Genomic DNA, 24,001 nt, shown 5'->3' on the forward strand with positions numbered 1-24,001 from the left:
GGCGAGGATTTAGCAGGTCTAGAGGAGAGAGGGCACAGAAGATTCTTTGATGAGGAGAGTGTAGAAATGAAAGAATTAGTAACTGTATCCAAAGAGGGAGAAGAAAGTCAGGGTGAGGAAGGGTGGACAAAATAGTAGAAGTAAGAGAAGAGGGAGTTATGAAGTGCGACGGAAGGAGGAGGAACACATTGGGGAGGACTGGATGGAAAGAGACGGAAGGGAGAGAGAGAAGGATAAAAAGTGATGGTGCGAGAGGTGTCCAGAAGGCTGCGATGTCCGATGTGGTAGTGGTGCGGGTGAAGATCAGGTCTAGAACATTGTCTCATAAAGCAGGTAGAGGAGAGTGGTTGAGGGTGAGGTTGAATGCTGTCAACAGCAGAAGAATTCAGGGTGGGATGCAGAGGGAAGGTTGAAGTCCCCAAGGAGATTGAGTGGTTTTGCTTCAATGGGGAATTGACTCAAGAAGATGTCAAGCTCATCAATGAAGTGATCTAGAGAACCTGGAGGGGGGTAGATGACAATGATAAGAAGTTTGGTGGGGAAAGGGACTGTAATGGCATGAAATTCAAAAGAGGAGATGGAAAGAGTAGAGAAGGAAAGTGGAGTGGAACACCACTCTCGAGACAATAGTAAACCTGTGCCACCAACCCTGCTGAGACGCCTCAGAGAATGGGTGAATGGAAAAGCAGAGGACAGAGCAGCCGAAGTCGCAAGTTCTCAGGGGTGATCCATGTTTGTTAGAGCCAGGAAGTGCAGGGAGTGGAAGGATGCTAGTGCTGAGATGAAGTCAGCCTTCTGGACAGCAGATTGGCAATTTCAGAGCCCTCCTGCCACCATGACCTGTCATGGTGCTGAACGTTGCAAGTAAGTGAGGTTGCTGCAATTGCTACGTCTATGATGGCATTGAGGAGATCTGTAGGATATGTGGACAGGAATTGAGACACGTTTCAGATCCTTGATCTGTGGATGTATGAGATTGAGATAATATGAGAATATATTTAGATGATTTCATGAAGTCCAGCAGTTGAGATGTAGAACTGACTGAGAGCAAAAACAAAGCCTTCCCAGATGTTGATTACATATGTCTATAGCGGAGTCATCCAAATTTAGGTCAGTTCAATAAGTGCTGAGTCCACCCCTCAATTCATACCTACACCTGTAGTGAGAAATTACATCAGGAACAAGTAAGGATTGATATGCAAGAGGATAAAATACTTTGAGTATGCTATGGGAACTGGGAGGTTTTAAAAGAAACTGAAACAAAAGACAGGTGTAGTCAATTAGTATTGAGGTGAGGGTGATCTATGTCTGGGCAAGAAAAGGCTACTGGGCTGTACTGACACTGTCACAGCAAGAATGGGTTGTCAAGATTTTGCCCAGAATCTGATATTCAGCATGTCAAATTGCAGTAGTCTTAAGAGAGAAGGACCAACACAGTAAATATTAAGGCTTTGCTTAAACTTGATGTATTTGTCAAAAAGTTATGAAAAAACTTATGAAATGCTTATAATTGTACAATATACCATATAAACATCTGACAAAAGGATCTAAAAAAACTGAAGCAGTCGACTTTTGAAAACCAAAATGTCAGTCTCAACTTTTGGCGACGACTTTACTCCTATACAAACATTGAACCACAATGATACATATCCCAAAAATGTGAGATCTGCAGAGGCTTCATGATGCATATATATACAAACACACACACACACACATGCAGACATGGTGTAAGTTCTGGGTCAGCCTGTGTATAGTTGGTGAATAGCTTGACCTTTGAGAAAGAGGCCTGTATGCAGTTTTGCTGGAACAGAGGAGGTCCTGATACAATGAGATGTTAAACTGCTGATGTCATGTGTCGCTTATGCTTGTTTTACTGGTATACTTGTTAGTTTTACCTCATATCCCTTGCCCTTCAAATGTGTCATTCAACAAGTGCTTTAAGTATCTGTGTTGAAGAGTTAAATATACAAAGATTGGTTTTATTGATTAATACACAGCCGCAGGAAGCAAAGGAAAACCTGACCAGTAAATTTCAAAGTGAGATCTAGATTTACCTCTAGAAATATTAAACATCAAAAACAGAATAGGTGGCTGACTAATCTAAACCTTGAGACTAGTAGGTTGATAGTTTTGTTCTTGCATGTCAGCAACAAGGAACGGGATGAGGGAAAGAGAAACTACCAAACAGAGAAGGAAAAGTTAGCAAATGAAATGAAAGGTAAAAACAAATCATAGCTTTTGTATTTGTAAAATATTGTATCTGTTTATAGCTTATAGGCTCCCAGATAATGTACACTGGTTTAAAAATTGTTATGAACAAACCCAGATGTCATTCAAATGTCTGATTGGTTTCTCCATATGAGCACTCACAGAGCCACACTGAATCAAGGCAAGGGTCACGTCTTCAGCAAAAAGAGACTATGTGTGTGTCTGAGGAAAAAGGAAAGTGGTATAAAGAGAAATAAATGGATCAATTTGTTACTGACAGATATATTAAAGAATATTAAGAACATATCGAAAATGATAATCTTACAGGTTAACAAACTTCATGACAGGTATGGAAATGAGCGAGGTGCAATTCTTCCCCAAAGACAGCAAGTGCATTGGGCTTCATATAGTAGCTAAGGAAAGATACTTTACTTAATAGAATAACAATAGGGAATACTACTGAGGAGGAAATATATTACTTACCTTTTGTTATTTATATTGATATTCAGATGTACTGATATACTGCTGTCATCCTGATTTTCCAGAGATGAAGAGGAGTATTGAGCAGGTGAAGGAAGAAAAGGAAAATTTGATCAGTGAACTTCAAAGTGAGATCCAGATTTACCTCTAGAAATATTAGTCCTCAAATAAAGAATAAGAGGCTGAGTAATCTGGACCTCCACACTACTAGGTGGTTGATTAGTTTTGTTCTTACATGACAGGAACAAAGAACATTATGGATGAGGGAGAAAGAAACTACCAAACAGAGAAGGAAAAGTTAGCAAATGAACTGAAAGGTAAATACAAATCATCTTGAATCACAGCTCGATGTTTGTATTTGTAAAGTACAGTACCTGTGTTTATATATAGAGTCTCAAAGTGAGATCTATCTAGTTTCAGTCTGAACTAGAAAAAAAAAAAATTCAGTATAAACAATGGCCTTCATAAAAATGATTGTATACCAAGAAGAATCCTTCAATACTTGTGTTTTAATATATCACAACTTACAAACATGGAGAGGCAGTGTGAGCACACATACAAAGACAGTGAGTGAGTGCTTGGTCCATGTACGGTGGGTTAATACTCCAGTTTTCCTGTAGTAGAGCAGATAGGGCAGATGAGTCAGTGAGGGCTGTTAAACACACTTCAGATACAAGATCTTCCCTCTGAATTTATTCATCTTAAGTGATGCAGCCTACACAAGAACATCCACTGTAGTATAGCTATCATTTACATAGTCAACACTTAGGGCCACCTACTAATTTAGCAAAGAATATTTTCAGTTTCATTATTCTTTCAAATAGAATTCTACTGTGAATAGTGGCAGGCAAAATTTAAGGTTAATTTATTTTGGTTTGTATGCTTGTATGCCTGGCCTCAATGTCCTTTAGTTTATCACTATGTGATATTTTAAAGTAAACAGTATTTTGTTTATTTATCAGATTCTATATTGTGTATCATAACCTGATCTCTTCAGCATTGTCTCTGAGCAGTGTATTAATGTTTTGCAATCACAATACTGCAGCTCTGAAGATGAAATCAGACCACTGTGCTCGGGGTTGGAAGTTCTTTAGTGGGAAGTGTTACTACTTCTCTACTGATGAGGAGACCTGGACTGCCAGTCGCGATGCTTGTGTTGCTGTGGGACAACATTTGGTGATTGTCACCAGTTCAGGGGAGCAGGTATGATGATGTCTGAATGTGATAGCTCTGACACTAAAATACTCACTGAAAAACAGAAAGGTTATGTCCTTATTGTCCTGTTCATCTGAATGTCTTACAGATTATAATCACAATATTTTTCATTAAAGGATTTCTTAAAAAGATCAAAGCCTGGTTCTGGTGCGGAATTCTACTGGATTGGTCTGACTGATGCTATGGTGGAGGGAGAATGGCGCTGGTTAGATGGCACAAAACTCAGTGAGACATCGAGGTTGGTCCATGACAGACACCACTGTCCTGTTCATTTTGAGGTCACATGATCATATCATGGTAGATCTCCACACATTTAGTTTACATGATGTTAACAAAATGGCACACAGTTGTAATAGTGATTTGTTTATTTTGTTCCCTTGACCACCAGGTTCTGGGCTGGAAATGAACCTGATGACTGGAAAGGAGCTCAAAATGCTCACCGTGAAGGAGAAGACTGTGCTGTAATGGAGCTCAGCTCTGCCAGTTATGGTTTACAGGATGCATTCTGTAACGAAGATAACAGGAAACACAAGCGTGTCTGTGAAGCCAAAGCAGGAATGTAAAACATAGAGATAGTAGAGATGTTAATTATGGCAATAACATAAGATGTAGGGAATTGAAATCTCAGGATGAATTTTCATTGTATTCATTTGTGTCATGCTTATATATTTGTTTGTTTAAGTATTCAGGCATTGCTTCATGTTCATATCTGTGTTGAGAGAAACCATATGGTCATCAATGAGTTTGGGCTTATTGATGATGCAAGAAGGCATCTTTAGCTCATTAGTAGTTTCAGTCTCAAGATGAGAAGGATGCTTTAAGAAATACTGGGTAGTACTGAAATGCATTAGATTGCTACTGTAACACTTCATGTTATTGGTGCTAATGCGGAGATGCTGTGAAATTAGAGCACTGTAAAGTGAAACATTGATTTGTTCATTAGTTCTAGAGTTTGTTTGTATTTACTCACAACTTTGAGACAAAGTGGAGGTTTATTCAAGGTAAAGCTTCATCCAGAGTTTTTTATCTTACAGGTATCATACAGGTCTAATTTACTTTTGCTAAATTATAATTATTACAGTTGTAAATAATAAACATAATGATCTGCAGAGAGTGTATAAAAATATATTTTAGCATCCCATAATTATGAAATATTATGATAGATTAAATTCAGATAAACCCTTTTATAATTTAAACAGCACTGTATATGTTTACTACGTGTGTGTATGTCCTGAACAAAGGCAAATGTAAACAGTGATATCAGTGATGTCTTTGTAATTGAATAAAATCTTTCCTTTCCCTGTAAATCAATGTACTGTATTCAAGAATGTTATTGTAAGGGCAGTATTGTAGCTGGCACTGTTACATTATTTAACTGATGAGATGTTTTAAAAACAATTGTATTTTCAGGGTAGAGGTACTAAGAACACTTTTCTCTCACTCTTTTGAGGCCACTCTGACTGGATGAGGAGCAAGAGAACAGCTTGACAGAGCACTCTCCATCAAGCACTTTCTAACAATCTGCTTTTCTGAGAAAGATCTCACAAGGTAAATTGGGAATTGAGGGAGACCCTCCAAAGGCATATAAATGAAGACTCTAATTTTTCTACTTCTGCAACAAAAGCCTCGCAGTGTGTTAGACGATTGGAAATTTGCATAGTGTCACCTGGTGTCCTAAAATATGCCTGACGATACATTCAGCAGATTGTTTTCAAGAAATGGAAATAATCACATCAAACACTATTTTAAAGTGATGTGCTAAATGGTAAATTGTTTGGGAAGTGTAGAGCATGCTTTTGAACAAGTGTTAGTGATCCATTAGACTCTGTAGCCTAATATCAGAGAATTATGAAGACTGTTTCCCCTTCCTCAGTCATGTGAGCACACTGTGGTCTGGAGAAGCAAGCTGTGGGTCAGAAGATGTGTGAAATTTACTCAGGGTGGGTCTTGTTAAAAATGGGTGTGTTCTGAAAGCTTTGAACCGTTAAGATCATCCTGACTGTTAAAGACAGTCACTTCACTAATACAGTAATTATTAGAGACTTGATCATAATTTTTCTTTATACATGTGATGAGTGTCACTGATTTCTGTTCCTTTTTCACCTGCTTTTTTCTAAAATGGCACCATTTTAGCTAACTTACCTGTAACTCATTATGTCTTCATAGCATGTAAGTAAACATGTTCACTGTAGTTATTGTTACATCCCTGTACGTATTGCTTGTTCTCTCGCTCTCTCTCAGCACAGTGCCCTGTGAAAGCAGGCTTGCATCACACTGGCTATTTCAGGGAAGTAGATGGAAGTGCTGATTTGTAGGCCATACCGGTGACTTGCTATTTCATTGACTCTGGGAGATGTCATCAGCAGTGAAGGCCTTGGGCATCCTCGTACTGTGTACTGGTGTTCTGATCCTGTACCTCCGTAGACTGTGTGTAATTTGTACAGTCTCAGTCTGTTAAGTCATGGAGGTGTAATGAGCAGTTTCTTGGTTATTATACAAAGTTTGTGTGATTACAAAAGAGGACCCAGGTGCTAGAGGTGTAGTGGTGGATGCCATCCCCTTCATTGTTCTCTTGTTTCCTGGTTTGTGTGGAGGGTATGGAGGGAATAAAAGCAATGTGATTTTCTTTTCTTTACCAGGGAGGTTAGGCATAAAAATATCTAGATGATGTTTTGTTTATTATTTTGGCATTAGCCCACACTGATGATTGTGCCTAGGTTTTATTGTGTGTAAATGTTTGATGAAATAATGTGCCCTAACATCTCTGACACTTGCTTCTATTGTGTTCTTTTGTTCATTTACACTGAATAACATCTAAAATAGGAGTGTGTGGCAAGAGTGCCCTTACAAAGATGGAGAAATTCAGAAAGAGGCTTGGAGGTTATATCAGATTATTAAGTTATACCAGATGTAAAGAATGCCTGGAAACTGCAAAACAGGTGTCATTCAAACAGACTAATTTACTTCAGTTACCTTACCTTACTAATTTACTAACTCTTACTTTAATAATGATTCCACAAACATTAAATGAAGCATGTGGAGTAAAAATGCACAGTTTAACATGGGCTAAACAAGACATAGGTGAGGAACGTTAAGGACAGGGAGCACAGAGACCTCACAAGAAAATGGAACAAAAACTAAACCACATGGGACAGATGACAATTTAACCTTCAAATGTATAATTCTTACAAAGTTAAAAGTACTTAACTTAAAAATGTTTTTTTTATTATTATTTTATTTTATTATTATTATTATTTATCTTCTTCTATTGTCACAGTAGACCAAATAAACTAACCTTCAGACATCCAGGACATTCAGAGACAATGAAAGCCTAGAAAAAGAAAAGGAGGACCAGTTTGGTCAATCAGCTCTCTGGTGAGATCATCTTCCAGTAGTGAAGATATAACTTTATTTCTCAGATTTTCACTGCAGAATTAGAGAGAGACAAGGCTTGATTAATCTGTGCATCTTGCTTTCCACTTCCATTTCTGCATTGGGAAGAGTTTTACTGGAATAGACTGATCCAGCAAAAGCCAGACATTTCTCAGCTAGAAAACTACAAAAAATTACCTCACCAGAAAAGATGGCATTCATGAAAGTATTGATTGCATAAGAAGATGAATCCTTCATTATTTGTATTTTGATTTATTGCATCAACTTACAGACATGCATAGCACTGTTATTTAGCCACACATATAAATTCTGTGATTGAACCACAAATACAGAGACAGTGAGTGACGTCCTGGTCTAAGTAGACAAAGGCTACTTAGTGTTGCCAGTTCTACAGTAAAGCATGACTCAAGTAGGGGTCAGCACTTGTCGTGCTGCCTGACCCAGGACTCTTTGACGGTACAGGGCAGGTGGTCCTGGGCACAGGGTATGGTGAAACCTGTGACCAGAGCTCCATGTCGTCAGGCAGGTTCATCAAGAACTGGGTTCCCATGATCATCCCCTTTAGCGAGATTCACTGCATCCCTGAGTGGCTCAGTTATTCTGTGATGTGGCATGCAAAAGCAAGAAAATTAGGAAACAGTTCAAAGTTCAAAGTTTATTTGTCACATACATAGTCCTACACAGTATAACTGGCAGTGAAATGCCTCTGGTGGCTGCTCTGCCTGTAGGAGAGATACATAAAATATATACGGGTCAGGGAAACGGATGCGAATTAAATAATAAATATTGTCCAGATAAATGAGTGGAAAGGGAGTATATACTAGAAATGTATATATATTTATAATATTTATTTATATATAATATACTAGAAATTTGTAGATTATTTGGCTAAGCTACCATGGCAAATGTGGAGAAACACACTCTCACAGATTGCTATTGTAGGTTAGCGAGTGTTAGCCACATTAGAAAAGCAAATGTGGTCAGATGCCATACTTCTATGAAGTTCATATGTATTTTAAGAGTGATATATTTAAACCATGGTCAGAAACAATGCTTTGGGTGATACAGCTCTGAGCAGTACAGCAATCCCAAGGAACTCAGACTGCAATGACGTCATTAAATGAGAGGCTCCCTGTAACCAGTTTTTACTGTTTTAAGATAATGAAATTAACTCAATTTTAATAATTTTATTCTAGAATTTCAAATCAATTTTAATCATTTTAACAAAAGCAATGTAACACTTAACTTTAACAACTTTATAATGCTAACCCTGTTACACCAGTTGAAAAAAGTACAGAATGTTTTTACCATGTGAAAGTTAAATGACAATTTTGTCACTGCAGCTGCATTAAGCAATTTGCATATTTTACTTTCAGAGTTCACATTTCATGAGAATATAGGAAGTGAAATATCGCAGTGAGAAGATGTGCCATTCTTGTAGTATTCTGAGATGTAATTTTGAGTCTAAGGTTAGAGTTTCAGGAAATGCTAATGCTAATCATTGTATGGCAGAGCAAGAGAGTAAGCAGAGCTCCTCGGCTCTCCGGAATTGCTGGATGAATGAACACATTAATTCAATGAGAGTTTATTAATAGAGCACTTTCACAACAGGCAAGATCTCAAACAGCTTTACATTAATCAACTGTAGACACCTAGTGAAGCTGAAGGTGAGCGTCTCCATATTAGTGACCATGCCAGTCTAAGCACTGCACTGCAAACTCTCAGTAGAAAGCTAAGCGCCCCCTCAGAGGCCTGACCATGTTGGTCAACTGCACAGATGAAGAACGGAGGCTGAATGAACCAGATACTGAGAAATATTCAGAGCAACAGGCTGCAGCATAAAAAAAGGCTAAACCACTTGACAATATATGTAATATACATGATATGTAATATATGTAAGTCACTCTGGATTAGATTTAAGAAATTGAAATGTATTTGTTTTTCTTTTTGTCTTAGCAGTTATTTGTGAGAGAGGAACTAGAGATCATTAAAAAAGAACAAAAAAAGAAAGAATTGAAAAAAAATTTGCATGTGCATTTACAGGTCATATCTCTCACAAGATCTTATTCAGAAGTTAAGAATTACTAAGAAGTGTTGCTGTATCAGAACTGTGTGAGAGAAAGTGCTGCATACAGTACAGTCCTTCAACAGTCCATCTTTCTAAAGCAGGTTAACAGGTTATAAAATCAGAGAATCAATGGAGGCCATCTATTCCAACAAGAACATTAAGAACCATGTGACGAGGGCAACTGGAGATGGTGAATTTTCTGATGGTAAGACGCATATTTTATGTTTGTCTGTTACAGAACAGAAATGAGAACGTTGTATGGGTTGTGTAGTTACTGTAGTTTATTGAGTTTTGCTACTGATTGTATTTCTAAGGTGCTTATTCTGCAAATTTCTTTTCTTTTTTTTTTGGTATTGATAGTAATGGGACGCTCGAAAATAGGAGTTTATGAGGCGCATACGTTTTGAATCCCTTTACGCACCAGTGGTTTTAATTCAAATGTCATGTTATCGTAGATAACCGATACTTTAGAGTGTTAACGCGCCACTGAAATCTGCTGCTTCAACCTGTGATTCACACATTGTAATGTTTAGCAGGGACGAGGAGAGAGGCAGGATGCAAATGCAGTTCTGTATAAACAGCGAGAGAATTAATAAACAACACAGGAGGCTAAAATTACAACTAAAACAGATGCGTAGCATGAGGGACACACTAAGGCAAACCAAAACATGAATAAAACAAAAGGAAAGAAAAATATATCAACAGAGAAAAGGACAAAAGGCTGAATAACAAAACGTCATCTGCACAGAAATAGAATTGTGGCCAAAAGTTTTGCGATTTACACAAAGTTTGGTTTTACAACGTTTACTGCCTCAGTTTTTTTTAGATCCTTTTGTCAGATGTTTATATGGTGTAGTAAAGTACAACTATAAGCATTTCATTTATTTTTTTTTTACTTTTTATTGACAAATACATCCACTTTAAGCAAAGACATAATATTTACAGTGTTGACCCTTCTATTTTTAAGTCTTCTGCAATTCGCCTTGGCATGCTGGATATCAGCTTCTGGGCAAATCTTGATCAATGGCAATCCATTCTTGTCTAATCAGTGCTTGGATTTCGTCACAGTTTCTGTGTTTTTGTTTGTCCACCCTCTTTTTGAGGATTGACCATAGGTTCTCAATGGGATTGAGATCTGGGGAGTTTCCTGGCCATGGACCCAAAATTTCAATGTTTTGTTCACCAAGCCACTTGGTTAGCACTTTTGCCTTGTCACATGGTGCTCCATCATGCAGTAAAAAGCATTGTTCATCACCAAATTGCTCCTGGATCATTGAGAGGAGTTGGTCTTGGAGGATGTTTTGATACCATTCCTTGTTCATGGCAGTGTTTTTAGGATAAATTTGAACAAACCCACTCCAAACCAAAAGTGGGTTTGATTGTGAAAACTGATATTTGTGTCAGTCTCAAAACTTTTGGCCATAAGTGTAGGTTAGTTTCAGGAATTAAAAAAGTTCAAACATAGTTCTAACATGTCCCAATTCGAGAGTTGTGTGTGTGTGTGTGTGTGTGTGTGTGTGTGTGTGTGTGTGTGTGTGTGTGTGTGTGTGAGAGAGAGAGAGAGAGAGAGAGAGAGAGAGAGAGAGAGAGACAGACAGACAGAGACAGACAGACAGACAGAGAGAGAAGAAATAGAAGTAATTAATACAACTTTAAAAATTAAACAAATGTGACAGAATGGAAGGATTACACAGGTTAGGCTGTTCTGTGGCATGGAATCATTTCCACTGTCTATGCTTCGCCATTTGAGGTGATCATGCGATTTTAGAGGGAATAAAACCCCCACCGTAACAGCTTATCCTGGGCAGTTCTGACACAAAACAAATTGAGTGGTATCCTGTATACACTTGCAAAAAGTATCTGTGTTTGCAATATAATTTCCCTGTGAACATATTTCTATCTAATGCTGAGGACAGAGGGGCTTTCAGCAGCCTTTTAGCAGCCTTTCATCCTTAACAGTGCAGAATAAATAATCATTTTCTTAAACAAAAATAATTTGCTGTATTCCCAACTGAATTTGCATGACCACAATCACAGTGTCTATCATATTTAGCTTTTAAGTTGATCCTTTAAGTTGATCCCTAAGTTGAGCCACTCAACATACGGCCTTCTTGATAATAAATACCTTAATAATATCTGATTCTTCTCATCTTGAAACAATACACATTTTTTCCCATTCATTTTATTCACTTATATTTTTAATAATGAGTAAAATAATTATTATTAATAATAAAACATTATATTTGTATGATGCTTTTCAGTGACCCAAAGATGCTTACCATATTCAGTAAATAAAAGAAAACCTAGACATATAAAACATATAAAAAAAGGTTTGAGAAATATTATAAGCACAGGAAAAACAATTTTTAACCCTTGTTAAGGTTAGATTGAAATAAATGTGAATGTGATGGCAGCAGGTATGGAGAATCACCATAAAACAAAGGAACAATAAACACAGCAGCAGAAAAAGAAAATCAATCACATGGGCAGTAAAGGCTCTTGGAGCAGCAACGCAAATGAGCAGGCTTCACTTGGCACGTTTTCCAGGTGCTGTAATGACAAGCAATGCGCAGCACTGGAGGAGAGTATCCGTGGGCTTTAAATAAGGGGGAAGGTACAAGCAGTGTGTGTGTGTGTGTGTGTGTGTGTGTGTGTGTGTGTGTGGGTGGGTGGGTGGGTGGCTGTTTCACTCCGTCTTGGTGCCAGGCACACCGAGACAGTGGAATTGATGGAAAAAAATGTAAAAGCTCTGTTTGAACATATTTACTTTGTCTTTTCTGTCATAATCTGTTGATTAGTAATCAGGTAAAGCATAAGACAGTGTTATTGATATATCCTTTTTGTAAAGTGTTATTGACAAGTTGCATATGACACAATACAGCTAATACTAATACTGCTGGTAATAACTGTTGATGAATTCTGAAAAGGTTTGGGGGAGATGTTGTAATTCCAACACACTGTGGTCTGGGGAAATGAAATGAAGCATCATACAAGATGGACTTTGTTACAAATTCTCAGTACATTTCCAAAAGCCAATATTTTTTATAGAAACACTACACTGCTTTTTGCAGACTTGTTTATTTCACAAATGCCTTTAAATTCATTCATTCTCTCTTTTTCTCTGTTCTTTATATTGCTCTCATGTTCATGTGACAAGAGAGTTCCAAATCTGATGACATCATATACTCTGAAGTTCACATCATTGACTCAAATCAAAGTAGAAGTGAGTGCAATGACCATCTACAGCTTTTGTCCACTATAAACCAGCTTTAAGAAACACCTTAAGTGGTACTATCTAATGTAATGACTTGAGAATTAATCTAGGAATTAATCCATGACTCTCTTTGTCATTTGATGCAGCAAAGGAGGAGGAGTTCACCTACTCAAATGTGGCCTCCTCTAATCCAGGTGAGTCTGTATGAGAATTTGAATGGTTTATTAATACATCTCAGCTCATGTGTATTTTGTGTTTCACTTCTGTAATTAGTTTCATCTAAGGCTCATGTTGGTGTAAATACATGTATATGTACACTCTCACTGACCACTTTATTAGGAATACCAACCTTGCACCTGCATCCACTGGCCACTTTATTGGGCACTAGCCTGTGCCCTGTTGGTACCTTTTATACATGCACAGGTACAGACTGTAGCCCATCTATTGTTATATGTGATTGCCAACCCTCTGCACTACAGGTGGGGAACATTATCTGCACTTTTTCACTGGATATACATGTACCAGTGCAATGATCACAGCTATGACATGTTAGTGCTTTGTTGTTAATAGTTTGTGTTTACATTTACATTTACAGCATTTAGCAGACACTCTTATCCAGAGCGACTTACAAGAGTGACTTACATTATTTGTTGAGAATGATGTGCACCATTCTCAACAAAGCAAAATACTTAAACTACGCTGAGAGCAGCAGTCCATTAGACACACACTGACTGTTGATGATGACAAAGGGAATGAGCATCACACATTTTCACAGAACAAATATACACAGACTGTATTTTTTTTTTAATTAAGTACTATTTTGAATTGGTCCACCTAATGTGTAATGAAAGTCTAAATATGATTTATGAATATGAAATATGAGTATTGTTGTGGCATCTGAATTTGTTTTAATTGCATGAGAATATGATTTTAACTGGACTGTTTGATTCTGAAATTGTGAGCAGGTTTCTATGAATTAGTGTGAATCTTGGGGTTTGTGCTTATAGTGTTGAGGAAATGGTTTAGTTTTAGTTTTTCGAATTTGCAGTTACATGACCACAATCACAGTGTCTATCATATTTAGCTTTTAAGTTGATCCTTTAAGTTGATCTCTAAGTTGAGCCACTCAACACACGGCCTTCTTGATAATAAATACCTTAATAATAACCGATTCTTCCCATCCTGAAAAAATACACATTTTTCCCATTCATTTTATTCACTTATATTTTTAATAATGAGTAAAATAATTATTATTAATAATAAAACATTATATTTGTATGATGCTTTTCAGTGACCCAAAGATGCTTACCATATTCAGCAAATAAAAGAAAACCTAGACATATAAAACAAAACATATTCAGTATACAGAACATTTACAAATATCATTTACAGAACATAGACAAGAGCTGATGAAAGAGGAGTTTAGGTTTGAGAAATATTATAAGCACAGGAAAAACAATTTTTAACCCTTGTTAAGGTTAGATTGAAATAAATGTGAATGTGATGGCAGCAGGTATGGAGAATCACCATAAAACAAAGGAACAATAAACACAGCAGCAGAAAAAGAAAATCAATCACATGGGCAGTAAAGGCTCTTGGAGCAGCAACGCGAATGAGCAGGCTTCACTTGGCACGTTTTCCAGGTGCTGTAATGACAAGCAATGCGGAGGAGAGTACCTGTGGGATTTAAATAAGGGGGAAGGTACGAGCAGTGTGTGTGTGTGTGTGTGTGAGAGGCTGTTTCCCTCTGTCTTGGTGCCAGGCGCACCGAGACAGTGAAAGTGATGAATTGATGAAAAAAATGTAAAGGGTCCAATCCCAAAAGTTTCTCCCAAAGTTTATTCAACCCCCCCAAAAATGTAAACTATGAAACAAAAGCTTGAAGCTCTGTTTGAACATATTTACTTTGTCTTTTCTGTCATAATCTGTTGATTAGTAATCAGGTAAAGCATAAGACAGTGTTATTGATATATCCTTTTTGTACAGTGTGATTGACAAGTTGCATATGACACAATACAGCTAATACTAATACTGCTGGTAATAGCTGTTGATGAATTCTGAAAAGGTTTGGGGAAAATGTTGTAATTCCAACACACTGTGGTCTGGGGAAATGACATAAAGCATCATACAAGATGGACTTTGTTACAAATTTTCAGTACATTTCCAACAGCCAATATTTTTTATATAAACACTACACTGCTTTTTGCAGACTTGTTTATTTCACAAATACCTTTAAATTCATTCATTCTCTCTCTTTTTCTCTGTTCTTTATATTGCTCTCATGTTCATGTGACAAGAGAGTTCCAAATCTGATGACATCATATACTCTGAAGTTCGCATCATTGACTCAAATCAAAATAGAAGTGAGTGCAATGACCATCTACAGCTTTTGTCCACTATAAACCAGCTTTAAGAAACACCTTACGTACTATCTAATGTAATGACTTGAGAATTAATCTAGGAATTAATCCATGACTCTCTTTGTCATTTGGTGCAGCAAAGGAGGAGGAGGTCACCTACTCAAATGTGGCCTCCTCTAATCCAGGTGAGTCTGTATGAGAATTTGAATGGTTTATTAATACATCTCAGCTCATGTGTATTTTGTGTTTCACTTCTGTAATTAGTTTCATCTAAGGCTCATGTTGGTGTAAATACATGTATATGTACACTCTCACTGACCACTTTATTAGGAACATCTACCTTGCACCTGCATCCACTGGCCACTTTATTGGGCACTAGCCTGTGCCCTGTTGGTACCTTTTATACATGCACAGGTACAGACTGTAGCCCATCTAATGTTATATGTGATTGCCAACCCTCTACACTACAGGTGGGGAACATTATCTGCACTTTTTCACTGGATATACATGTACCAGTGCAATGATCACAGCTATGACATGTTAGTGCTTTGTTGTTAATAGTTTGTGTTTACATTTACATTTATATTTACAGCATTTAGCAGACGCTCTTATCCAGAGCGACTTACAAGAGTGACTTTCATTATTTTTTGAGAATGGTGTGCACCATTCTCAACAAAGCAAAATACTTAAACTACGCTGAGAGCAGCAGTCCATTAGACACACACTGACTGTTGATGATGACAAAGGGAATGAGCATCATACATTTTCACAGAACAAATATACGCAGACTGTATTAAAAAAAAATTAAGTGCTATTTTGAATTGGTCCTCCTAATATGTAATGAAAGTCTAAATATGATTTATGAATATGAAATATGAGTATTGTTGTGGCATCTGAGTTTGATTTAATTGCATGAGAATATGATTTTAACTGGACTGTGATTTTAACTGAAATTGTGGGCAGGTTTCTATGAATTAGTGTGAATCTTGGGGTTTGTGCTTATAGAGTTGAGGAAATGGTTTAGTTTTTAAGGAAATGCATCTTAGCATCTGGAAAAAACTAAGAAGAAGCAGCACAGTTGTCTTTCACTAATTAGGTTTCTGGAAGGTTTATATATATTTAGAGTACTGTACATATTTTAAACAATTTCTACTTGGGGAAATTACTGCTATTTTTCAAAAAGAGTAGACCTATTAGAGTCTACAGGTTCTAAATAGTATTCCATTTCCCCTTCTCCTGTAATCCCTGCAACCACAGTGTTTGTCATGCTGATCTGAGCTCGAGACCATGTAGAACTTTATTAAAAATTATTTAAAAACACCAGCAGACGCTTGGGTGGCAAATGCTTGTTGGATGTCTTTTTTGTTTATTCATATGGAGGAAAAGTCATTTTTAGTGACTAACAAGGGGAGGCAGAAGCTCAAAATCTTTAACTAACATTCAATGCCTTTTATTTGTTAAATAATTCACCAAAATTAATTTTGGTCCTGGCAGCTGGTCTTCAGCCTGGACCAAATGTCACTGATGACCCTTCATCAGAGGCAAGGTCAAAGGTCATTAACACTGCACAGGTTAAAGAGAGACTTATAGAGAGACTGTTGCTGGTTTCTCTGTGTGTTCTTCTCCTTTCTGTGGCCCTCGTCATTGGAGTGCTCTGTGAGTGACAAATCAAATGCTTATACATTAATAATAAAGTATGCCTTTTCACTGGCTAAATTATTATTGTTGTTGTTAATTGTTATAAATTGTTTTTATCATTATTTACTTGCTTAAGATCATGGTTGGGTTAACATGCTGGGCCATTACGAACTGATGTTGTTATTGTTTTTCCCTCCTTGTTGTTAATTAAGTAGACAGTAGATTTCTTTTCTTTCTCAGATGGTTTTGGAAAGCTGTCCCATGAAGAATCTGAGAAGCAGTTGAACTTTTTCAGAGGTCAGTGCAAGATGAAGTCAAAGTCAGTCCACTAATCAAAACTATTTCACACATGAAGTATGAAATAAGAGCTGGAAATGCAATCTTGTGTATATTATTAATTTAGTAATTTTGTCATTCCTTCATTGGTTCAAACAAAGCTCAGGAGTAATCAGGGGCTTCAGGTGGTGACAGGGATTACTGATTTTTAACACCAACACCAGCACGTATAATGAAACTAAATGACTAAAAGACTTGTCACTTTTCAAACTGATGTGAGTTTAGATAATTACAAGACGATCTTAAGGAGTTACAATTTAAGTGAAAAGATTCTCTCAGGTAAGATTTTTTTTAATAAGCAGACATGTATAGTGTGGAATTATACAGTGTTGACTGAGGAGTTAATTTAGTGTTAGTTGTCATTAATTTGACATTCATATTAACATGGTGACATCATCTTTATTTTCCAGAAAGAAACAGCAGTATTGAGCAGCTGCAGGCAGAAACGAAAAACCTGACCAGTGAACTTCAAAGTGAGATCCAGATTTACCTCTAGAAATATTAGTCCTCAAATAAAGTATAAGAGGCTGACTAATCTGGACCTCCACACTACTAGCTGGTTGATTAGTTTTGTTCTTACATGACAGGAACAAAGAACATTATGGATGTAGGAGAGAGAAACTACCAAACAGAGAAGGAAAAGTTAGTAAATGAACTGAAAGGTAAATACAAATCATAGCTTTTGTATTTATAAAATATTGTATCTGTTTATAGCTTATAGGCTCCCAGATAATGTACCCTGGTTTTAAAATTGTTATGAACGAACCCAGATATCATTCAAATGTCTGATTGGTTTCTCCATATGAGCACTCAGAGAGCCACACTGAATCAAGGCAAGGGTCACGTCTTCAGCAAAAAGAGACTGTGTGTGTGTGTGTGTGTGTGTGTGTGTGTGTGTGTGTGTGTCTATGAGGAAAAAGGAAAGTAGTATAAAGAGAAATAAATGTGTCAATTTGTCACTGACAGATATATTAAAGAACAGTAAGAACATATCGAAAATTATGATCTTACAGTTTAACAAACTTCATAACAGGTATGGAAATGAGCGAGGTGCAGTTCTTCCCCAAAGACAGCAAGTGCATTGGGCTTCATATATTAGCTAAGGAAAGATACTTTATCTAATAGAATAACAAAAGGGAATAGTACTGAGGAGGAAATATATTACTTACATTTTGTTATTGATATTGACATTCAGATGTACTGATATACTGCTGTCATCCTGATTTTCCAGAGATGAAGAGGAGTATTGAGCAGGTGAAGGAAGAAAAAGAAAATTTGACCAGTGAACTTCAAAGTGAGATCCAGATTTACCTCTAGAAATATTAGTCCTCAAATAAAGAATAAGAGGCTGACTAATCTGGACCTCCACACTAATAGGTGGTTGATTAGTTTTGTTCTTACATGACAGGAACAAAGAACATTATGGATGAGGGAGAGAGAAACTACCAAACAGAGAAGGAAAAGTTAGAAAATGAACTGAAAGGTAAATACAAATCATAGCTTTTGTATTTGTAAAATATTGTATCTGTTTATAGCTTATAGGCTCCCAGATAATGTACACTGGTTTTAAAATTGTTATGAACGAACCCAGACGTCATTCAAATGTCTGATTGGTTTCTCCATATGAGCACGCTCAGAGCCACACTGAATCAAGGCCAGGGTCACATCTTCAGCCAAAAGACACTTTGTGTGTGTGTGGAAAAAGGAAAGTGGTATAAAGATAAATAAATGGGTCAGTTTGTTACTGGCAGATATATTAAAGAACTTTAAGAACATATCAAAACTGATAATCTTACAGGTTAACAAACTTCACGACAGCTATGGAAATGAGCGAGGTGCAGTTCCTCCATAAAGACTGCAAGTGCAGAAGGCTTCATATACTAGCTAAGGAAAGATGCTTATTCTAATAGAATAACAATAGGGAATAGTACTGAAGGAGGAAATATATTACTTACCTTTGGTTATTTATATTAACATTCAGATGTACTGATATACTGCTGTCATCCTGATTTTCCAGATTTGAACAGGATTATTGAGCAGGTGAAGGAAGAAAAGGAAAATTTGACAAGTGAACTTCAAAGTGAGATGCAGTTTTACCTCTAGAAATATTAAACCTCAAATAAAGAATAAGAGGCTGACTAATCTGGACCTCCACACTAGTAGATTGATGATTGTTTTGTTCTTTCATTTCAGGAACAAAGAACACTATGGATGAGAGAGAGAGAAACTACCAAACAGAGAAGGAAAAGTTAGAAAATGAACTCAAAGGTAAGTAGAAATCTAAGTTTGAATCATAGCTTGACCTTTGTATTTGTAAAATATTTTACCAATCCTCATATCTTATAAATGTGCAGAGTCTCCCTGATAATGTACACTGTTGAGTTAAAATTGTTATGAATGAACCCAGCTGTCATTCAAATGTCTGGTTGGTTTTTCCATACAAATGCTCAGAGAGCCACACTGACTCAAGACATGGGGGGTTGAGTGTTCAACAGAAACCTCTGACTTTGTTTAGGAGAGACAAAGAATGTGTGTGCATTTGTGTCTGTGTCTGTGTGTATGTGTGTGTTTGAGAGAGAGGAAGAAGGGAATCCTCTAGAGAGGATAAGTAAATGGGTCGACATGTTACTGACAGATTAATTTGATACATAAAGGACATCAAATTGATAGTCTAACATATTAACAAACATGACTGACATGGAAATGAGGGGGGGAGCAGTTCCCCCCTAAGAGACAGCAAGTACATAGTGCTTCATATACTACCTAACAGAGATGTTTAGTCTAGGAGATTGTTGTACACTTATAGAAGAGGGTATTATTCTTACACATTCAATACTCATGCTAGTGACACAGAGAGAATGTCACAGATGGACTGTGAACACAGAGAATGTCATTTTAATGTAGCATCCACTCCACCTGATTGAGTGGCAGTAAGTTCCATAATCATGAGTTCGGATTCTACAACCCCAGCCATTAGTCATTCTCTGTTCACAAGGAGACTGAACAGGTGGACATGGGGCTGTAGCTGTGGGTCAGTGCTTTTATTCTGTTCAGAAAGAAGCACACCATCACAACAACATGCAGACATGGTGTGAATGCTCAATGTGCAGTTCAATAGTTTCGAATTCTACAAAGATGCCTGTATTCCGTAGAGTTGCGGGGGAACAGAGAATCGGACAGAACGTTACGTGAGGTTGATCAGTACACAAATGTGGTAATGAGTAATATTTATTAAGTGTATTACAAATGTCATGATCATAAAAACAGCCCAGTGTCATTATAACGGTAGAATTAATAGAGATTTAATAAATATTAAGGTAATTTTGTTAATTTTTATTATACACTTCACAAACATGAAATGAAATATGTGGAGTATAAATACACAGACTAACAAGGGCTAAACAAGGCACAGATGAGGAACATTAGGGGCGGGAAACACAGATGATATGTCACAGAGGTACCTGAGAAGAAACAAAACCTCATGGCATGGTCGCCTCGTGAACCAAAACGCCAGATGGAGAACTATAATAGTTGTTCTCATTTTGCCATATATTCCCATATTTAGAATTCTACAATATGCCTGGATTCTGGAGTATCAATGGAATAGCAGAAATCCTGAGTCAGTTAGACAGTTAGAACTATTAAACAGCTCACCATACATGTTCCATGACATTCAGATTTTAGAGAAAACATTGAAAACCTGGAAAAAGAAGAGGATCTTTCTGTTCGTGAGACTAGTTTGGTCAATCAGCTCTCTGGTGAGATTATAACAGTCAAGATGTAACTTTATTTCTAAGATTTTTACTGAGAATTAAAGACAGACAGACAAGCTATGTGTGCTGCATTAATCTGTGCATCTTGGTTTCACCTTCCATTTCTGTATTGGAATACACCACTAAAACTGATGCTGCCAAAGCCAGAAATGTCTGCTCTCTTATACAGACACAAAGATGTCACTTTGTGTAATGTAGAGCAATCACACGGCAGACGCAGATGCTGTGAGGAGAGATTTATTAAGGGCAAATCCATAATCAGAGTTGTTATTACAGTACAGGATCAGTGAGTCAATACAAAGAGAAGGGGAATACATAGTTAATACAAACACACAGAGACAAAAAAAGGGAACAGACTATAACTAAACAAGATAAATACAAGCAGTGAACAAGCAATTAACACAAGCTATAACGAACAAGGCATGGATTACAATAGCAGGCAGAACAAACACAACAGAGGCACGGAAACACGGCAAACCAGCAAACTAACACGGAAAAACACAGGGTAATGAGGCCTAACAATGCAGAGGTGATACAAATGAGGTGAAAACCAAAAGAAGCACTGGAAAAAGAATGGAAAAAATGAACCAATGACATGAGAGAGAGAAACCATGGAGACAGGGACACTAGGAAAGGCCAATCGTGACACTTTGACCTCCACTTCCTACTTTTACAGTCAAATGCTTTGCTAAATATCAGTACTCTCATATAGAATCAGTACTGTAGGAAAGAATATATATTTTGTTGTTGTATTCATCTTCACTATATAACTCATGATTATTAAACTGTTTTAATGTTAGCTGTCATAGACCTGATATTCACATGTGCTGATATATTGATGTTGTCCTGATTTTCCAGAGATAAACAGGAGCAATAAGCAGCTGCAGGAAGAAAAGAAAAACCTGAGCAGTGAACTTCAAAGTGAGATCCAGATTTACTTTTATAGTTTCTATAGCAATAATACTTCATTATCTCTGTTTTGATATATCGCAACAACATAACGACTTGCAGAACCGCTGTGAGCCACACAAACAGGAACTGTGATAGAGTCACATATAAATACTGTGATTGTGCCACACATACAGAGACAGTGAGTGAGTGCTTGGTCCATGTACGTGGGTTAATACTCCAGGTTCACTGTAGTAGAGCAGATATTGAGTAAGGCTGTTAAACACACACTTCAGATACGAGAGCTTCCCTCTGAATTTTCTCAGCTTACCAATTTATGCAGCATATACAAGAACGTCCACTGTAGTGTATCTTTCATTTACATAGTCAGCACTCTGTGGGCCATTTACTAATTTTGCAAAGGACATTTTCTGTCTCATTATTCTTTCAAAGAGTATTTTACTGTGAATAGTAGAGGGCAAAATGTGTTGAGGTGAATTTATTCTTGTTGGTATGCTTGATTGTCTATTTAATCTTGTCTGATTGGCCTGAGTGTCCTTTGGTTTATCACTATGTGATACTTGAAAGTAAATACATAATATTTTGTGTATTTATCAGACTTTATATTGTGTATAATAAGCTGATCTCTTCAGCATTGTCTCTGAACAGTGTATTAAGACTGTGCAATCACATTGCTGCAGCTCTGAAGATGAAATCAAACCACTGTGCTCGGGGTTGGAAGTTCTTCAGTGGGAAGTGTTACTACTTCTCTACTGATGAGGAGACCTGGACTGCCAGTCGGGATGCTTGTGTTGCTGTGGGAGGACATTTGGTGATTGTCACCAGTACAGAAGAGCAGGTATGATGACGTCTGAATGTGATAGCTGTGACACTAAAATACTCACTGAAAAACAGAAAGGTTATGCCCTTATTGTCCTGTTCATCTGAATGTTTTACAGATTATAATCACAATATTTTTCATTAAAGGATTTCTTAAAAAGATCAAAGCCTGGTTCTGGTGCGGAATCCTACTGGATTGGTCTGACTGATGCTATGGTGGAGGGAGAATGGCGCTGGTTAGATGGCACAAAACTCAGTCAGACATCGAGGTTGGTCCATGACAGACACCACTGTCCTGTTCATTTTGAGGTCACATGATCATATCATGGTAGATCTCTACACATTTAGTTTACATGATGTTAACAAAATGGCACACAGTTGTAATAGTGATTTGTTTATTTTGTTCCCTTGACCACCAGGTTCAGGGCTGGAAATGAGCCTGATGACTGGAAAGGAGCTCAAAATGCTCACCCTGAAGGAGAAGACTGTGCTGTAATGGAGCTCAGCTCTGCCAGTTATGGTTTACAGGATGTATTCTGTAATGAAGATAACAGGAAACACAAGCGTGTCTGTGAGGCCAAAGCAGGAATGTAAAACATAGAGATAGTAGAGATGTTAATTATGGCAATAACATAAGATGTAGGGAATTGAAATCTCAGGATGAATTTTCTTTGTATTCGTTTGTGTCCCGCTTATATATTTATTTGTTTGTTTAAGTATTCAGGCATTGCTTCATGTTCATATCTCTGTGTTGATACAAACCATATGGTCATCAATGAGTTTAAAATTGTTGATGATGCAAGATGGCATCTTTAGCTCATTAGCAGTTTCAGTCTCATATGATGAGCAGGATGCTTTAAGAAGCACTGTGTAGTACTGAAATGCATTAGATTGCTACTGTAACAATTTATCTTATTGATGTAAATGTGGAGATTAGAGCACTGTAAAGTGAAATGTTGATTTGTTCATTAGTTCTAGAGTTTGTTTGTATTTCTCACAGCTTTGAGACAAAGTGGGGAGTTATTCAAGGTAAAGCTTCATCCAGAGTGATTTTGGAAAGTGTATTTGATAAAATCACCATTATATAATTCAGGTATCATACAGGTGTGTGATGTTCCTTTTTTAAACTCATAATTATTACAGTTGTAAATAATAAACATCAAAATCTGCAGAGAGTGTTGTGCAACACATAAATTTTATTTTACCAGCCCATAGTCATGAAATATTCTGATAGATTAAATTCAGATGGATAAACCCTTTTATAATTGAAACAGCACTGTACGTGTTTACTACTTGTGTGTATGTCCCTGTAAGTCACTGCACTGGTAAGTAATGTACTGTATTCAGGAATGTTATTGTAAGTGCAGCACTGTAGATGTCACTGTTACATTATTTTACTGCTGAGTTTTTTGTTTGTTTGTTTGTTTTGTTTTTTTAAACAATTGTATTTTCAGAGCACTCTTTTGAAGCCTTTCTGAAATGATGAGTAGCAAGAGAACAGTCACATTATCGAGCACTCTCCATCAACCACATTCTAACAGTCAGCTTTTCTGAGAAAGGTCTCACATTGTAAACTGGGAATGGAGAG

General features: G+C 37.1%; 2 protein-coding genes across 6 annotated transcripts; both read left to right on the forward strand.

The window, feature by feature from the left end:
- The first annotated feature begins 272 nt into the window (after positions 1-272).
- LOC145643536 (C-type lectin domain family 4 member E-like) lies at positions 273-4,556 on the forward strand. The gene is made up of 4 exons (XM_081695053.1): positions 273-333; positions 3,734-3,891; positions 4,020-4,141; positions 4,292-4,556. Exons 1-4 carry the CDS (start codon positions 273-275, stop codon positions 4,464-4,466), a joined length of 516 nt encoding a protein of 171 aa, XP_081551179.1. The 3' UTR covers positions 4,467-4,556.
- Positions 4,557-5,965: 1,409 nt separating this feature from the next.
- Positions 5,966-23,871, forward strand: LOC113569268 (uncharacterized). Of its 5 annotated transcripts, XM_081725395.1 has the most exons (19): positions 5,966-6,072; positions 9,463-9,569; positions 12,522-12,587; positions 12,725-12,772; positions 14,876-14,941; positions 15,076-15,123; positions 16,433-16,594; positions 16,817-16,873; positions 17,138-17,191; positions 17,323-17,385; positions 17,500-17,574; positions 18,144-18,206; positions 18,321-18,395; positions 18,930-18,992; positions 19,106-19,180; positions 21,544-21,606; positions 22,275-22,432; positions 22,561-22,682; positions 22,833-23,871. In XM_081725395.1, exons 2-19 carry the CDS (start codon positions 9,494-9,496, stop codon positions 23,005-23,007), a joined length of 1,509 nt encoding a protein of 502 aa, XP_081581521.1. In that variant the 5' UTR covers positions 5,966-6,072; positions 9,463-9,493; the 3' UTR covers positions 23,008-23,871. The 5 variants fall into 5 exon arrangements, with proteins under 5 accessions (XP_081581521.1, XP_081581524.1, XP_081581520.1 ...); XM_081725394.1 differs by lacking the exon at positions 5,966-6,072 and having other exon boundaries at positions 9,349-9,569; XM_081725396.1 differs by lacking the exons at positions 5,966-6,072; positions 17,138-17,191 and having other exon boundaries at positions 9,349-9,569.
- Positions 23,872-24,001: the final 130 nt, after the last annotated feature.

Source organism: Electrophorus electricus, chromosome 13 (assembly GCF_041902795.1).
Source record: "Electrophorus electricus isolate QZ-2024a chromosome 13, ASM4190279v1, whole genome shotgun sequence".
NCBI lineage: Eukaryota > Metazoa > Chordata > Actinopteri > Gymnotiformes > Gymnotidae > Electrophorus > Electrophorus electricus.

Bases quoted from the DNA above. Each gene is read 5' to 3' on its own strand.
- LOC113569268 (XM_081725395.1), top strand. From the start codon at position 9,494: ATGGAGGCCATCTATTCCAACAAGAACATTAAGAACCATGTGACGAGG. The intron at 17,575-18,143 runs GTAAATACAAAT...CTGATTTTCCAG, and splicing joins GTTAGTAAATGAACTGAAAG to AGATGAAGAGGAGTATTGAG. The intron at 18,993-19,105 runs GTGAGATGCAGT...CTTTCATTTCAG, and splicing joins TTTGACAAGTGAACTTCAAA to GAACAAAGAACACTATGGAT.
- LOC145643536 (XM_081695053.1), top strand. From the start codon at position 273: ATGTCCGATGTGGTAGTGGTGCGGGTGAAGATCAGGTCTAGAACATTG. The intron at 3,892-4,019 runs GTATGATGATGT...TTTTCATTAAAG, and splicing joins TCACCAGTTCAGGGGAGCAG to GATTTCTTAAAAAGATCAAA. The intron at 4,142-4,291 runs GTTGGTCCATGA...CTTGACCACCAG, and splicing joins AAACTCAGTGAGACATCGAG to GTTCTGGGCTGGAAATGAAC.